We start from the raw sequence: 17,781 nt of genomic DNA, 5'->3' as shown, positions 1-17,781 counted from the left end.
AATTCCAACAACACTCAAGGAGCTTAATATCATCCAGCATCGTGCAACCTGTTAGATTGACATTCTATCCATTATCTTAACCATTTACTCTCTCCATCATTGATGCATAGTGGCAGCAGTGAATGCCATTTATAAAATTTGCTGCAGCAACTTGCCAAGGCTTTGACAGTAGCAGCTTCAAAATCTGTGGCCTCTATTTCTTTGAAGAACAAGGGCAGCAGAAACATCACAACCTACATCAAATTTTTCACCCAAGTCACTTTCTGTCCTGATTTGGATATCACCATTCTGCCATCTTTGCTGAGTCAAAACTGTGGAACACCTTACCAAACTGAAGGTTATGAACCAACTCTTTCATTCAGTTAGGGATGGGTCATGAATGTTGGCCTTGCCAGTGACACCCATACAATGCAATTGAATAAATAAAAGCAAAAAACTTAACTGAAGTAGGAATACAAGCGAAGTTCCAAGATGAGTGGGATTATTTTATGTGATGGATCTGATAATATTTCAATAGTCAGCTCCTCTTCAAACTATGTTGGGGGGGAGGGTCAGCCTCCCATTGGGAAGGGGGGTGCAGTCTGCTGGTATGGAGTTGGTGGGAGGGATTGTCACTGCTGGGGTGGCTGAAGATTGGGGTGCTTCGGGATGGGGGTGGGGGTTCGGGGCGAGCCTGGGAATGCTTGTGGGAGCTGCAATCAGACCATGGAGGGGGATCAGGAGCTGCACTGCGGGGATCCTGGGCTGGCCAGTGATCGAGCTGGCCAGCAAACTGCAGGCTGAAGGTTCGGGGCCACTGCACATGCATAGAGGCCCGGAGCTGTCAGTCTCTGGCGTGAATATTCCCCACCCTACAAGCTTTAAATGATACTCACGATTGTGGCCTCCGCATTGCACAGTGTGTGGGAGCTTCTAGTGTGGACTCGCACTGAAAAAAAATCACGATTTACACCACTTTCCCTGCAAATTCAGCACTTAGAATGTTTATGGGAGAATCACCCCAGAGAATCTGGTGAATTGGTGCAATGATAATAATCTCTCCCTCAATGTCAGTAAAATGAAGGAAATAGTCATTGACTTCAGGGAGCATAGTGGAGGACATGGCTCTGCCCACATCAATGGGGATGAAGTAGAAATGGTCGAGAGTTTTAAGTTTAGGTGTCCAGATCACCAACAACCTGTCCTGGTCCCTCCATAACGATGCTATAGTTAAGAAAGCTCACCAATGGCTCTACTTTCTCAGGAGACGAAGGAAATTCAGTATGTCGGCTACAACTCTCACCAACTTTTACGATGCACCATAGAAAACATCCTTTCTGGTTATATCACAGCTTGATATGGCTCCTGCTCAGTCTATGACCACAAGAAACTACAAAGCATCATGAACGTAGCCCAGTTTATCACACAAACCAGCCTTCCATCTATTGACTCTGTTTACACTTTCTGCTGCCTTGGAAAAACAGCCAGAACAATCAAGGACCCCTCGCACCCCAGATATACTCTCTTCTACCTTCTTCTGTGAAGAAAAAGACACAAAAGCTTGAGGTCTTATACCAACTGAGTCAAAAACAGCTTCTTCCCTACTGCCATCAGATTTTTGAATGGACCTACCTAATATTAAGTTGATCTTTCTCTACACCCTAGCTATGATAGTGACACTACATTCTGAACCCTCTCCTTTCCTTTTCTATGAACGGAATGCTTTGTTTGTATAGCATGCACGAAACAATACTTTTCATTGTACACCAATACATGTGACAATAATAAATCAAATCTCCTGGTTTATAGCTAATTCTGGGGTACCTGCAACTTCTATAGTGAAGACAGATGCAAAATACCTGTCGATTAATCTGTCATCTCTTTATTTTCTATTGTCAATTCTCCAAGACTCACTTTTTGTAGGACCAAACTGACTTTGTTAATTCTTATTTTATTAAATACTTGTAAAACTTTTCCTACTTGTTTTTATTTTTCTGCTTAGCTTTCACTCATACTCTATTTTTTCCCCTCCTTTAATTCTCCTTTTCTATTCGTTATATTCCTCATATCCAAATCTTCTGATCTGATACTTGTCTTTGCATAATTATCTGCTTTTTCTTGAAGTTTGATGTTGGATAGAGCCATGTTCTCTACTATGCTCCTTAAAGTTAATGACTAATTCCTAAATTTTACTGACATTGAGGGAGAGATTATTGTCATTGCACTAATTCACCAGATTCTCTGGGGTGATTCTCCCATAAATGTTCTAAGTGTAGAATTTGCAGGAAAACTGGTGTAAATCATGATTGTTTTTTCAGTGGGAGTTCACACTAGAAGCTGCCACACACTGTGCAATGCAGAGGCCACAATGATAATGAGCATCATTAAAAGCTTGTGGGGTGGGGGATATTCACACCAGAGCTGACAGCTCCAGGCCTCTGTGCATGTGCAGTGATCCCGAACAGTCAGCCTGCAGTTTGCTGACCCATTTCTCTCTCCCTCAACTGAATATAAAATTCAATCATATTATGGTCGCAGCTATCTAGGGGCACTTTCAGTATGAAATCATTAATTGTTCCCATCTCGTTGCACAAGAACTACACTAGCATAGTCTTCTCTCTAGCTGGCTCCAGACATGCTGTTCTAAGAAACTACCCTGAAAATTCCTCATCTGGGTTCCCTTTGCCCGTCTGACTTTTTCCAGTCTCTGTAAATTAAAATCTCCCATGATTATCACCGTACCTTTCTGACAAGCACGAATTATTTCTTCCTTTATGCTCCAGCCTCCCACATGGTTACTGTTAGGGGGCCTGTACACAAATCCCACTAGTGATTTCTTACATTTACCATTTCTCATCTCTACCAAAACCGTTTTCACATCCTGGATTTCTGAACTTAAGCCCTCTCTCTGTATTATGCTAATACTATAATTAATTATTAAATAAAAGCAAGGGGATCACAAGAGATAGATGAAAAAATACTGATAATATGCAAGAAAGTCAAGAGAAAAATTGTGCATTATTAAATGAGGCAAAATAATAGCTTTTCAAGGTATAGTCTGATAGCAGGTGAACATAACAATCATAGCAGGTAAATCAACTGAATTTATAAACTTTACACTATTGCATGTTTCTGTGGTTGACTTTTTTTTGAAATGCAGGTAAAAAAAAGATGAATGTTTTGGAACTTTTTGCCAGCAAATAGTTCTAAATCTTCTTCCAATTATGTTGAAAACTTCAGAGAAGGAAAGTCAGTATTAAGCTATACTATCAACTTTAGCAACCTTATAACATTAAGTCTGACCTTTACACTTCTATTTACAGACCCAGAATTGACAGAACTTAAGAAAGCCAAGCTCTGAGGTAAATTCTAGATCAATCAGAGTTGATTATATTAAATCATTCTCCTAACTTTTAAAATAGACATTCAACAAATTTATGAATCAACTTACATATCTTCATAATGAGATGTTATCTTGATTAAGAAATCAAAAAATAAAAATTCTGACCAGCAAAGTTTACGTACAAAATATGAACACATTTGCAATACATTCCTTGGCGTGCTATTTTATGTAGTTTAAATTAATCTAGTTTATGCCTATAGTGCTCAGTGCAATATGTTCACGCTTTCACATTTAAATGTGAACAATACAGCAGACAGATTTGATGCTATCAGTTTCAATATTCCAAAATCAGATCTATGTAATCTCCAGTGAGATTACATATCTCCAGTTTTTTGCACTGGTAACCTTTTATAGCAAGTGAGTAAGAACCAGCAAAGCTTTTTTAAACAAAGGTTTATTTGCCAAGACAATTACATCAATGTTGCACATACACAACATGGAAATTGCATTCACCAATTTAAATAAAACACGCACACACACACACGCACACACATAATATAAATTCAGTGTTAACAAGTTCATCATTGCAACATCAAATTAGTAAATATCTAATGCAACATTTCCATGCAATTCCCAGTGATTTTTTAATGGGGGTGGGGGTGGTGCTGTTAGGTAGGACAGGGGCAGAACTGCACTCACCTCCGGATTAAGCACTTAGAAAATACAGTATTGGCTCTTATAGGTTAAAGTTATAAAGCACTCTAAGACACTAAAGAAAAATACTACCAAATACGAGTCATTGGAATGTCCTTGAGAGCAGAAAGATATAAAACATTACAATTTTCCTAAACTATAACAATATTCAAAAACCATATACTATGGTATAACAATATTCCAAAACCATTATAGAAAATTAAGAACAGTTTTCTAGGTGCCTGTTTATTTTCAGCTAGAATGTTTGTTCAATTCTGGTATTTTTCATTGAGAGAAAAGAAATGCTGGAGATCTAACATAAAAGCTGTAACCTCCATTTTGACGCAGGTGCCGGTGAAATCATTAACTGTTTCTTTCCTTTTACATGTTGACTAACCTGTTTTCAGCATTCTGATTTTCTACCCCAACACATTTCCATTGACCTCTGTTCCATTACTTATTAAGGCACAACAAAATATGCCTTGTGCAGTTTTGTGGTATTGTTCTTAACAATGAATGCAGCAATCTAACTTACAGCAAGCAATTCCTCATGTTCCTATCCCCTGTAAAGACCAACTGAACAATTCTAAGGCTGTATTCAACAATAGAACACAAGGAAAGCATACATAAATTTCACCTTGTGTTAATTCCGAGTTAGTTAATATTTCAGATGTTCTGGTATCTAAGCTCAGTCCCAAGTATTATTTGGGCTACCAACACCACATTTCTGATTGTGTTTCTAGCCTGAATAACATTCCCTAATGCTAATCACGAAGCCCTAACCTTACCCTTGACAGTTTTGCCTTAATTATAACTCTGACACCCTTACCCAATCCCCAAACTTAATCCTAGACCCAAATCCTAATCCCAATTCCTATAACTAAACACAAACCCTTAAACAAGTAACATTAACCATTAACATTAACCCAAAACGTAAACCTAATCGAACAACCAATCCCTAACCATTAAACCTAAATCACAGATTATCAATAGTGTGATGTACGTACAGCTTTCGTATCATTGTGCCATCATTAATGATGCAGGTTACAGTGTTGTCAATAGCCATTCCATGTTTATTTCTAAATATGAATTTTAAAAAATACTTCCGGTTGTACGATTGCACCTGAAATTTTAAATTCCCCTATCCTAGGAATATTAGGATCCAAATAGGATGGGGTGTGTTTGTGTGAGGAAGGGATAGTGAAGAAGTGTGTGGGGAGGGTGCAGAGGAAAACCAGAGTCTGAAAGTGAGAAGGTTTCAAAACTCAAAGTGGAAAAAATGAACAGGGATCTGAAAGACAGAAGGAGAACCAAGTTCTCAAGGGAAGAGGTGAATGGGGGCATGCAGGAGACAGGGAAGCTGAGGTTCAAGGGGGAGAAGGGAAAGGATCTCAATGGAAAGAGGCAAACTAGGGCTTTCCATAGGAAATGGTGTGAAAATTACTTTTCACCTGATTACTTTAAATAGATTAGTATCTTCATTAAAATAACGGACAGGGGAATTTCATATGAACATGTTAATGCAGTTGTGTATCACAACTTATTTTCACCCAATGATTTTTGAAAAATCAACTGTTATGATGCGCACTTGCTGATCCCTCTTCACACGCTTTCTGCTTCAATCACTTTTTAACAAAATTGTTCCATCTGAAGTGTTGACTGGTGCTCAAACTCACCTGGAGTGTAGTGATTTTAAATGTGATTCACAAAAAAATCAAAACAAGTCAAAAGGGCACTGGTGCAGGTGACTGTATACACTAAACAGTGCTGGGAATAAATCTTTTCCAAAATCTAAACACAAAAAGAACAAACTTTGTAACCCAGTGGACAAATACCTATGAAGTAGTCAGGTAAGCTCACATTCTCAAGTGGGAAAAAAAATTCTGCAACATTACAGAAGTTATCATGTATTTGACAAACACTCTACATATGGCAAAATTAATTTTGAAGTTTGGGTATTGAAATTCTTACTGTATTCTCTCATGGTTAGTTGGTATTATTGGCAATTGTACAGCTTATTTAAACCATAAGCAACAAATTGTTTTGTAAATCACCAGAGAATTTAAAAAAAATACAAACGGATTTTACCGCCTCATTCATCCTGATACTGTAAAATCTCGCCTGAGGGCAATGGACCTTTCCACGGCCTGCCCCTTGCCCGCTCCGATTCTCGTGGCAAGCGGGACAGTAAAATTCGGGCCAATGACTTTTGAAAATTTCATTCCAGTGGACCTCATTTTAGAATGGACTATAGACTTGACTGTTTTGTGAATGTCGTTGATTGAGATAACCTTAGCAAGTTAGAACATTATCAAACATCTTAAGCCAAGTGCCAAATGACTGCACCACAAAATGACAGCGGGGTTTACAATTACAATTTTGCATCCAGTGAGTATTCAATCTCCACTGGGTTGGAGCACTGAGAGGATAGACAGATTGCAGGGCTGAACACTTTCACAGCAGGAAAACAAGATGGGTATGGGGGAACAAAATGGAGGGGGGAAGACTGCAAAAGCTTCAGCTGTACAGATTCTCATGACTAACACCAGTGTGGCATCAGCAGAAGTAAATCTCAGGCTGATCAATTGACTCCTTGCTCAGCTGTGCATGGAATACAGAGGAACTAGAAATAATAAGAGAAATGTTCAGACAGAAAAGGAAGACGGGTGTGGGAAAAGACCAAGTTGTAAAGTTGTACATTTGTATTTTTGTGGGACACTGCTAGAACACATGTACAGTGTAGAAATATTCAGAATCTGTGTACAAGCAAACTATTTTACAAAACATTTAGTAAGTAGGGATACATGAATTCTGTGGTTCCCCTTTCAAGGTTTCAGAGGATAGGACATTACAGATTACACCATATATACATTAAATGGAAGAAGGAGGTAAACACTTAATAGAGCAATATTTTAAAAATATTTTACGCAATCCATTCTATTACATATGATTAGTTTAGTGAATAGGGGCTCCACCAAGATAAGATATTTGACAAAGACCCTTAATAAAGAATTTCTAGTCAAAAAGGGAAAAAAGTACTTCATGAATAGGTGCAAAAATACCAATTCTAATTCGGAAATGACTCCCATTACAAAAAAAAGATATGAGAGCTAAAGACGCTGCCTGATGCTTATGGTCCCAGGTCATGAGTTGGATATTATTTATATTCTGTGGCACATCCAATTTGTGCGTTGAAGATCTCATGCCAAAAATAAACCCATTTTTCTTTTTAGTGAACTTGCATTGGTACGCCATGGAGGTTAATGGTATGGTCAAAAGTTAACCGTCTTGCTATGAAACCATGCCTGATTTCAGCTAGTCTCCAATTCCTCATGTTTAGTAGATGGGATTCTGCAAGTCTAGCATATGCTATTAGTAAGAGGAGATCTTCAGTAACATCCACGCCATTTGAAAAACAACCCACAAGTGATCCAATCAACAGATATGCCATTGGTATCCAAAATATTCTACTTACACCAAAATGGGCAAATTGTTGCTTGTTTTATTTTCATAATTGTTCCTTTGAGAACCAATGTTCATTTCCCTCAGAAAAGCATCTGATGATTGGGTAATAACATAGGTATATAACTTCATTCTGGAGACTTCATGGATATAAAGACCTTCATTGCATCTTATATTGTATAAAATGTCACTGGAAATATGTGGGATTGTAAAGTCCAGGCTGAGTTGCTGCACCACTGGATGTGTAACCAGACAAAATCTATTCTAAGTCCTGCATATGGGGTTATCAGCATAAAAACGGCAGATGCCTATGCCATTTATAGCATTATATGGGCATCAGCTCTGATAAAGATGGGGACATCAGGTCAGTCTAGCTAAAATTACATTTATTATTACTCCTGTGCGCTCCTTCTTCTTCATTACAGCATTACAGGATCTGGCATTGGAGGCCCAATGTGTAGGTTTCGAATGATAAGTATGCCTGCACCGTGCAATAGATGGCCTATCTGTACATGAGGTGGAAATGGTGGTATTGCGGAAGAAAAGCACATGCCTGTTTCAAATGGTAAAGCTATAACGAAAGACAAAAATGGGTGGAAAAAGCAACAAGACCCCATCAGAATTTTTTTTAACTGGGGAGAAAAAGGGACAAACATCCAGTGAAAATTATTGCCCCAAATTATCCTGCACACCAAATTTGTGTGAATTTTGTAACTTTTTGAAATTTGAGTATGAATTTTGGAATTGGGTAGTTTCAAAACAACTTTGGACTGAAGATGATTGGAATTTGTTGCCACAACTAAATTTAACTGGGGAAACTTCTCTGTTTTGTAGGCAACATTTCTAAGTCAAACCATTAGCATGTAAAATTGGGTCAGTATTTTATTTTCTGCTCAAACATTTTATTGGGATAGTAGATGACTTGTTTAAAAAGGTTTAATGATTGCAAAGAAATTAGGATAGAATTCCTGCATTGTGAACTATCGATGTGATTCCTAAACCCACTAAATGTTCACATATCCATAATGAAACAAAATGGTCTACTGTTGTATACTGAAAGTTATACTAATGTAATTATGAGCTCTCAGGCAAATTTGACCTTGTTGTGTTCGAAAATCAATTAAAGCTTCAGCCATTTCTTTTACCTGATCTGAGACAGCCCCAAATACTGAACAGACCACTTATCATGATTACTGAGACGTTATGCTCATAGTACTAGCTCTGAACCTTTATTTTTGATTTTGTACTTTCATATGTAGTATCTGCAATGTAACAGATGATTTGTTTTAAATCTGGAATGTTAGGTTCAGATCTGTCAAAGACAGTGTAATTTTCTGGTGATTTTACATTGTATGATTTAAGTCTGTGGTTTGATTTGGTGGTTGTTAAGGCTTCAGGCATTTCAGACTGTTACCTCCAGACGACTTGACAAGTCAGAAAAAGGTCACAGAGACATATTCAGAAACATGATCCAACTATTGAAGGCCAATCTATATTGTGCTAGTTTCATCTAGGAATGTATAAGACATGAACCTACTTAACTATTCGGCAGTAAATAGCTGGTTAAATTGTTATTCAGGTTTAGATATCAATCAATGCACCCATTTGAATAACTAGGGTAGCTTAAAGACAAAATAAAAACAACCATGGTTATAAGCAGAGATTAATAAATAATATCTGACACTGGAGAAGATATGGCTGACGAGAACGAAGCTGAGCTGCATCTTCAGTTGGATTTCCTTCTCCTCAGGTGCAGAAATAAACTGGAAAGGAGCAACAAGAAAGAGTGGAAAATCAGAGAGCGCGAGTAAACTGGGAAAAAAAGAGAGTTTGGAACTAAGTTTAGCTTCAAAGGACATTACGAACCATCCCAATGCAAGGCAAACCCATGTTGGGGAGAGACAAAGGCAGGCAGGATCCGATTCTGGGAATCTCACCCTTATGATCATCAAGTGGCATTTTTGAGGGCATGGCATGAGTGTGGGTCAAAAACCCCAATGTAGCAATCCTGATGCCTCTATTGTGGAGATGGTGATTTCACACTCCCCTCAATTTTCATGGAGCTGGGCTGGTTTCCAGATGCTTCTGAAGGAGACATCACTCCTGCCAGCTCCGAACTGTCATGAACGAGGGGGAAACCATGCTGATCAATTTAAAAGTCACTAATTTTTTTTTCAAACAAAACCCTATCATTAATTCCTGTATTGAAACCATACTTATCATTCAGCATTACATTACGACATGTTAAATTTATCTGTCAGAAGTTTCCCCAAATCTGGAACAGGTTCACCTTTTGGTTGACGATCTGAAGTCACCACTCCACAATGGAGCGACTGGTGTTAGGATTGCTGCATGCAGACTCACAACCTTATCCTATGCTCTTAAAAATACTACACAATGGGAATATAAGAAGTGGGCCCTGAATACCACTCTCTATCCCCCCCTCCACACCCCCTCCCAACTGATGCGGCTTTGTCCCTTATCAAGATGACAAAATCTAGATCAGTATGTAACATGTTCCTATTGTAAAAACTTCCATTCAATCGTTAAAAACAAAATGGCAAAGTATGCCCATAAAAGGCAGGTTGCTGCAGTTGACAGCCAAGGGTGCCAATCAATCAAATCTCCAGAGTGAGAACTTCCAATATGGCTACCTTGCACTATGTAGGTAGGTCACATCTCAAAGAGGAATACCAGCTTGGAAAAGATGCCAAATTGAATTGAGGGGCAGAGAGGAAAAGGTCATAAAATTCTAAAAAATAGGGACAGGGACAAGCCATTTGGACCATCAAACCTGCTCCACCATTCAGTAAGGTCATGGCTGATCTGACTGTGTCCTTAACCCTAATTCCCTGCCTGTCCCCCATAAGTCAGGACTTCCTTCTCAATCAAATATTTGTCCAAATAGCCTTGAATATATTCAATGATCCAGCCTCTACTCCTGTCTGGGGAAGAGAATGCCAAAACCTAATTATCTTCTGAGAGAAGAAATTCCTCTTCATTGAAAAGAAGGCCCCTTATTTTTAGTGCGTCTCCTGGTTCTAAATTTTCCCACAAGGGGGAACCAACCTCTCAGCATTACTCTGTCCAGCTCCCCGAGAGTTTTATATGCTCCATTAAGATCACGTTCTTCTACAATAGGCTCAATGTAAACCCAACCTACTCAATCTCTGCTCAGAATCACTTCATCCCAGGAATTAGCCTACCGAACCTTGTTTGGACTGGATCCAAGACAAGTAAGGAGACTAGAATGTACACATTACTTCAAGTGTGAGCTCAAAAATGCCCTGTGCAGTTGTAGCCAGACTTCCTTACTTTTATACTCTATTCCCTTTGCAATAAAGGCCAGCATTGTGTTTACCTTCTCAACTACTTGCCACAACTGCATGCCAACATTTTGTGATTCACGTACAAGGGCACATTCTGCAATCTCTATCCATTTAAATAGCTTGTTTTTCTATTGTTCATGCCAAAGTGGGCAAGCTCACATTTTTTCACATTATACTACAACTGTTAAATATTTGCCCACTCGCTTAACTTATTCCTTTGCAACACTTTATATTTCCCTCACAACCTTTTTTTCCTAACTATCTTTGCATCACCACCAGATTTGGTTGCAATAAAGTTGGTTCCTTCATCCAAGTCATTAACATAGGTCATAAATAGTTGAGGCCCTAGCACTGATACCTGCAGTATTCCACTACTTAGAGTTTAACCCAACTCTGTTTCCTGTTAGTTAGCCAATCCTCTACTTATGCTGATATGCCACCATGAGTTCTTATCTTGTGCATAAATCTTTCATGTAGCATCTTATCAAATGCCTTGTGTAAATCCAAATACATAACATCTGCCAGTCCCCTTTAGTTACATCCTCATAGAACTAATAAATTTGTCAAACACAATTTTCCTTTCCCAAAACCACATTGACTCTGCCTGATTGTATTGTGAATTTCTAAATGTCCTGCAACTCCTTGATAATGGATTCTAGCATTTTCCAAATGTTAGACTAACTGCTTTCTGTCTCATTCCGTTCCTTAATTGTGCTGTTATATTGGAGGTGATCTAAACCTCTGGGACATTAACAAAATCTCAGCAATTTTGGAAGATTACGACCCTTGCATCCATTATGTCTGCAGCCTCCTCTTTTAAGACCTTAGGGTGCAGGCCAGCTAGTATCACTATGAACTAACAGCTATATATGCAGCGAGTATCTGTGAAAGGACAGGAGCTGGATAAGACTTACACAGATGGATGAGATTCAGTGTTGCCTTCAATGGCGTGATGGCTCAGTGGTTAGCACTGCTGCCTCACAGTGCCAGAGACCCGGGTTCAATTTTGGCCTTGGGTGATTGTCAATGTGTTTGCATGTTCTCTTCATGTCTGCATGGGTTTACTATGGGTGCTGTGACTTTCTCCCAGTCCAAGGATGTGTAGATTAGGTGGATTGGCTGTGGTAAATTGCCCCTTAGTGTTCCAAGATGTGTTGGTGAGGGGTGATCAGTGGGCAAATAACATGGGACTATGGAAATAGGGCCTGAGGTAGATAAAATAAAGTGGGTCAATGCAGGCTTGATGGGCCAAATGGCCTCCTTCTGAACTCTAGGACTTCTACGATTTTACGAGCAACTACTCTCAGACCCAATTCAATTACATGGGGACCCAATCCTCCACCCTCTCTAATAATCATAGACTCCAAAATTGCTTTCTGTAATGCTAGAAGTCTTTTGAAATTTCTCTCCCCAGTACTTTTATCGTGTCCAATTATGCACAGAACTTAGTCCCTCCTTCCAACAGAAATGCACCTTCTTTCCCCCCATTCCCCTTTACTTCAGTAGACTGTCCACTGGTCCCAGACTCCACCGTTGGCTTAAGACTCTGGGGCCCCTCACCAAATGCTCCATGATCCGAAGCTCTCACTACCTTTCAGTACTGCCACAACCAGCAGTCACTTCCTCTACAAAACTTTCCCCACACCATAATATCTCAACATAGTGCTCCTATAACTGAAGACATGTCACAGTCGAACAACTTTCACAACGTACTGTCCCAATTCTCTTGCATTTCAGAACTCTCTTTCCCTATTGCCAGACCCAAGGACCTCCAATGTAGGTCATTTAATTTTAACACGCCTACACTGGCCCTAGCACAGTTACGCGTCTGTTGATTACAAGCCTCTGCTGCAGAGAGGTTGGTTATGACACAATTTTTACATATGATGCCATTTCAGTATTACCAGCTTGTTTGGTTTTGCCCTTTCCTTAGTATTAATGGATCTCACATGGCACTGCTCACAGTGAGTTGAAGGCATCAACATCTGACACTACATAACCTACAAAAAGCTGTCAGGGTCCTAACTGTGTGCTAGGAAAAAAGGAGAACCAAGTGATTTTATTCTTCCAAACCTAAGTTAGAGCCACAGTGTAAGGCAGTTAATATGAAACATTGCAGAGTTATCATATATTCCAATAAAAATACTTACTTATGATAACGATGATAATGAATGCACATATTGCTCCAAGTATAATCATCATCTATAACGTTAACAAGAGAGAAATTAGGCAAGCGGTATGCATAAGCATATCATATCAAATAAAGTTATATAAAGTCAGATTTAGTTAATTTAATTATTTATTTTTTGGGGGTTATTTTAATATTAGTCCAGCACAGCACTATGGATTACACTTTAATTCCTGTTTGTACTTGTGTATGTTTGATAGAGGGCCTGAGCCCCAAATCCTTATGGTATGTAGTGATGCCCCTGCTAACAACAGAGGTGTGTCTGTTCATTGCCACCAAATTTATTTTGGACTTTGGTTCCAGACATATCACAAGGTGTCAGAAACTGACCATTTGGTCCAACTGGTCTAGACTAGTGTCTGCACTCCACATGAACCTCTCCCACCACTCTTCATCAAACCCTATCAGCATAATCTTCTATTCCTTCCCCATTTAGCAGCTTATCTTCCCCTTAAGTGCATTTCTGCTGTTCACCTCAATTGCTTCTTGTAGCAGGCAAGGGAAACAGTTAATATTCCACTTCAAATACCCTCCAAAAGGTTTCCAATCTTAACTATGCACACAATTCCTGTCGATAAAACAGCACTTTGAAAAGACTTTGAGCTGAAATGCTAACTCTGTTTCTCTCTCTCCACAGACGCCACCTAAATGGAATATTTCCAGCATTTTCTATTTTTATTTGTGTGTTCGCCAACCTGCTGTGGTATTGCCCTTGATGTTTCATTGACAGATTTTTGACTTGATTGATTAAGGACATACACAGATCCCCTGCTGTTGCACTGAGCAATTTTGATCTCCCAGCTACAGCAACATGCTTTGTAAAAGCTCGTGGAAGTTAAATGTGCTGGTTATTGTTAAGTCTGGCCCATTATAATTCATCACCAAATACCAAAACTTACAATAGCTTGGGAAGCAGAAAAGTAGAATTTGTTGAAGCATAGAAGTTTCTCTGCAGTAGAAGCATAGGAAAGCACAAAACTGAGGTGGTATGGTAACATATCTGAGAGGGGGGTGGAATTATAATTTTCTACTAAAAATATGGAGACAGAAATTTCCAAAATGTAACATTAGGAAGTAAGATTTTATAGACAAGATGAGGGGGAATTCTCTGGTCATTCACGCCGACAAGATTTTCTGGTCCCGCTGCAGTGAATGGAGATTTGGCTGAGCACTGAATTCTTCATCTTCGCTTGCAGCGGTGGCGGGAAGAGAATGGCTGGAAAATCCAGGCTGATGTGTGCATAATTAAAACTGGAAATATGTACATGTTTTTTAAAAGTAAACAATATTTTTCATGCCGTAACAAATTCCTTTGGCTTAAATTTGGAAATGCATGGATGTTGGATGAGGAAGAAGTAAGACTGATATTTGAGAAATTTTCTGAGCACATTGACTGTACTTGTGCTATGATAATGCCGACCATAGCTACTGATTTAACTTTGAATATGGTCACTTAGACAACGATTGTCAACAAAATTCTTGTTGGCAACATTCCTTCTTCCAAAACTGAATATTTGCTGAATATTTGCCACACTGTGGGAAGGTTATCTCTCTTATTGTCAGTTTTACAAATAATCTGTACTAAGAAAAATGTGTGCAAACTTCACAAATCTGCTACTTGTGCAGATTTAATTGCCACTACATATTTTGAGTCACATTGTAAGTGGATAGGGAAAGGATACTGTCTTATTGTAGCAGTAGATCACTCTTCGTTAAAATGCAGAAAGATTTTATCCATTCATCGCTGTATGGAGTTTGCACAGTGTAAGGTTTGCATGTTCTCCTCATGATGGCGTAGGTTTCCTCCAGGTGCTCTGAATTCCTACCACATTCCAAAGATGTATGGGTTAGGTGAATTGGCCATGCTACAAAATTACTCCTTAAGTGTCAGGAGGAAGATTAGCAGGTCAATTGCGTGGGGTTACATGGATAGGCTTGGATGGGATTGTTTTGGTGCAGACTTGATGGGCCAAATGGCCTCCTACTACACTGTAGGGATTCTAGGATATAACCTTGATAATTCTTACAGTGCTGATACTCGATTAGCAGAAAAAAAAGTCTTTGATGTTGCTTTGAGCTACTCAAAGGTCACATTTCTCTCTAAAGTTGCAGCAACTGCACAGAGGGCAGTTTAGCCAGAAGACGAAAATAAAGTGGGTGAAATATTTCAAATTAATTTCAAGACCATAAAGCATCTAATATAACCTCACTGTGAGTGTTCTGAGAAAAAAGGGGAAATTATAAAAGGTGGAAAAGAATGAAAGAAGAACACAACAAAAAGAATTTCAGAAAAGGAAGACATGGAAAATGGTAATAAAGGATAGCATGTCACAAGCACATTCTGTACTTTTTTTGTTTTTTGACAGGCGTATCACAAAAAAGAAATCTTCCCAAAGTCTATTCAACATTTAACGTGTTTAGTTTTGCAGTAGAGATAATATTATAGAGCTAAAGCCAATCTTGACATTTAAATAGCTTTATTACTTCAACACGGAAGCAACTGCATCCAATAAGTTGTTGCTGGGAGATTAGAAGCATCCAGAAGCTAACGGTTAAAGGATCATTGTATACCAAATATTTGCTGGATGGGTATTTATATCCTGCTACTTTTATTTAAATTCATCTCTTAAATGATGGATTTAAGTGATGAATCATACCAAATCTGGACTATAAAGTAAACATTTTGATAAGATTTAAAATTGTCTTGTGTATCTTATTTAACAGATAGTAAGATGCAACTTCAGGGCTCTAGTGAAATTTTGAAGTTTAAATGTCATTCCTTGAAAGCTGACATTTGATCCTGTGGTTGGGTTAATGAATGCCATCAATTAATTGCAGTATTTTTCTTATGAGATTTATTTTGCTAACCGGGTATGTAAACTCAGAGTTACACATATAGTATCGGGCATGTAATTTTATACCTCTTTTTTACTACCTACTGACACATTATAAGCTGTAGGTCCTCTCTGGTAGATTTATAGCCCCATTCACTGCTATCAGATCCCTTCAGGCATTGCTCAGCTTTGTGGCATGTAGTTTGAACATTCTCACCTTGCAGTTTTTCCACCAATACTTCCTCTTCAGCTTAGCAGCACTCGTTTCAAATTGTGATGCCCCAGCTTGGAGTGCATCTGCACGATCATCGAGCTCTGATAGCTTCTGATCTCGCTCAAGGACTTTGTCCACATTCACTCGCATGATGTCCACCACCTGGGAAGTACAGTCCAAGGATATATTTCACAATTCCAAGCTCTTACATTAGATTTAACATAATATGTAGATTTCATCATTTCAGTAAGAGATCCAAAATGCATTCAATGTCTTCCACAGATATTCTTTTAAAGATTTCTCCATCCCACTTTAGAAACATTCCTATTGTTGGAATATACATATGAATTAGATAGAGAGTCAGTTTATGTGATAGCTCAGCATCCTATCATAAGGTGCATGGTTTGGACCTTCCTTGAACCTTCCTGAACCTGGCTCTAGTCCTGGGATCATAACCTGGGTGACAAAGGTATAGTTCAGAGCTTTATGAAGGCTTGTCTGAAGAGGATTCTATCAAAGAAAATGGAAATGACAGCACACAGGTGACATGGTGGCAAAGTGGGCTGCACAGTGGCACAGTGGTTAGCACTGCTGCCTCACAGTGCCAGGGACCCGGGTTTGATTCCCGGCTTGGGCCACTGTCTGTTTGGAGTTTGCACATTCTCCCCATGTCTGTGTGGGTTTCCTCCAAGTGCTCCAGTTTCTTCCCACAGTCGAAAAATGTGTGAGTTAGGTGGCTTGGTCATGGTAAATTGCCCCTTCATGTCAGGGAGAATTAGCAGGGTAAATATCTGGGATTACGGGCTTAGGGCCTGGATAGGATCATCATCAGTGCAGTTTCGATGGGCCAAATGGCCTCCTTCTGCTCTGTGCATTCTATGACTATCAGCCTCACTCATCCCAAAACTAGAAAGTAATGTCCAAGGTCAATGGACCTTTTCATGGTCTGCCCCTCACTAACTCTGATTCCCGTGATGCGAGGGACAGTAAAATTCATCCCCCAATCCCCTGACCCACCCTCCACCCTCATGTCTATGTGGGTTTCCTCCAGGTGCTCCAGTTTCTTCCCACAGTCCAAAGATATGCAAGTTAGGTGGATTGGCCATGCTAAATTGCCCCTTAGTGTCCCACAATGTGTACGTTGGGGGGTTAGCAGGGTAAGTGCATGCGGTTACAGGGATGAGAAGGGAAGGTGGGCCTAAGTTAAGATGCTCTGTCAGACGGTCGGTACAGACTTGATGGGCTGAGTAGCCTTCTTCGGCACTCTGATTCTGTTACAGTAATGTCAGCAATTGACGGCTGTGGTCAAAAAGGGAGGCTCTAGAAATATGTTTCACAGCCAGTGCAACAAAGGAGATGCTATCTCTTGCTAGCCATCTCCATGAATGAGCTATCAAACCTTCAGGAAAGTTGCTGAGGATTTTGCTACAAATAATATTGTTTCAATGACCTGTTGGTGAAAGTTCAATGGCCTTGATAGGAATAAGGTAGGATAAGGTGGGGATTGCATTGTTCCCACATAGTGATATAGTTTGACAAATTTATTGGAATTCTATGAGGATGTGACTAGTGCGGTAGACAGAGGGGAACCGGTGGATGTGGTGTTTCTCGGTTTTCAGAAGGCGTTTGATAAAGTGCCACACAAAAGGTTGCTTCAGAAGGTTAGGGGGCATGGAGTTGGGGGTAAAGTGTTAGCGTGGATAGAGGATTGGCTGTCTAATAGGAGTAAAAAGTCTGAC

General features: G+C 39.4%; 1 protein-coding gene across 1 annotated transcript in view; it reads right to left on the bottom strand.

The window, feature by feature from the left end:
• Positions 1–3,759: 3,759 nt before the first annotated feature.
• vamp2 (vesicle-associated membrane protein 2) overlaps positions 3,760–17,781 on the bottom strand; it is a 117,278-nt gene continuing 103,256 nt past the window's right edge. The window contains exons 3-5 of the mRNA XM_080185554.1: positions 16,046–16,204; positions 12,957–13,008; positions 3,760–9,240 (exon numbers count right to left, since the gene is read on the bottom strand). Of these exons, the coding sequence (XP_080041680.1) occupies positions 9,224–9,240; positions 12,957–13,008; positions 16,046–16,204 (228 nt within the window). The 3' untranslated portion in view covers positions 3,760–9,223. The remainder of the gene's footprint in view (positions 9,241–12,956; positions 13,009–16,045; positions 16,205–17,781) is intronic.

This window comes from Carcharhinus amblyrhynchos, chromosome 3 (assembly GCF_965287045.1).
Source record: "Carcharhinus amblyrhynchos chromosome 3, sCarAmb.v2.hapA, whole genome shotgun sequence".
NCBI lineage: Eukaryota > Metazoa > Chordata > Chondrichthyes > Carcharhiniformes > Carcharhinidae > Carcharhinus > Carcharhinus amblyrhynchos.
This window is presented reverse-complemented; position numbering and strand designations above follow the sequence as displayed.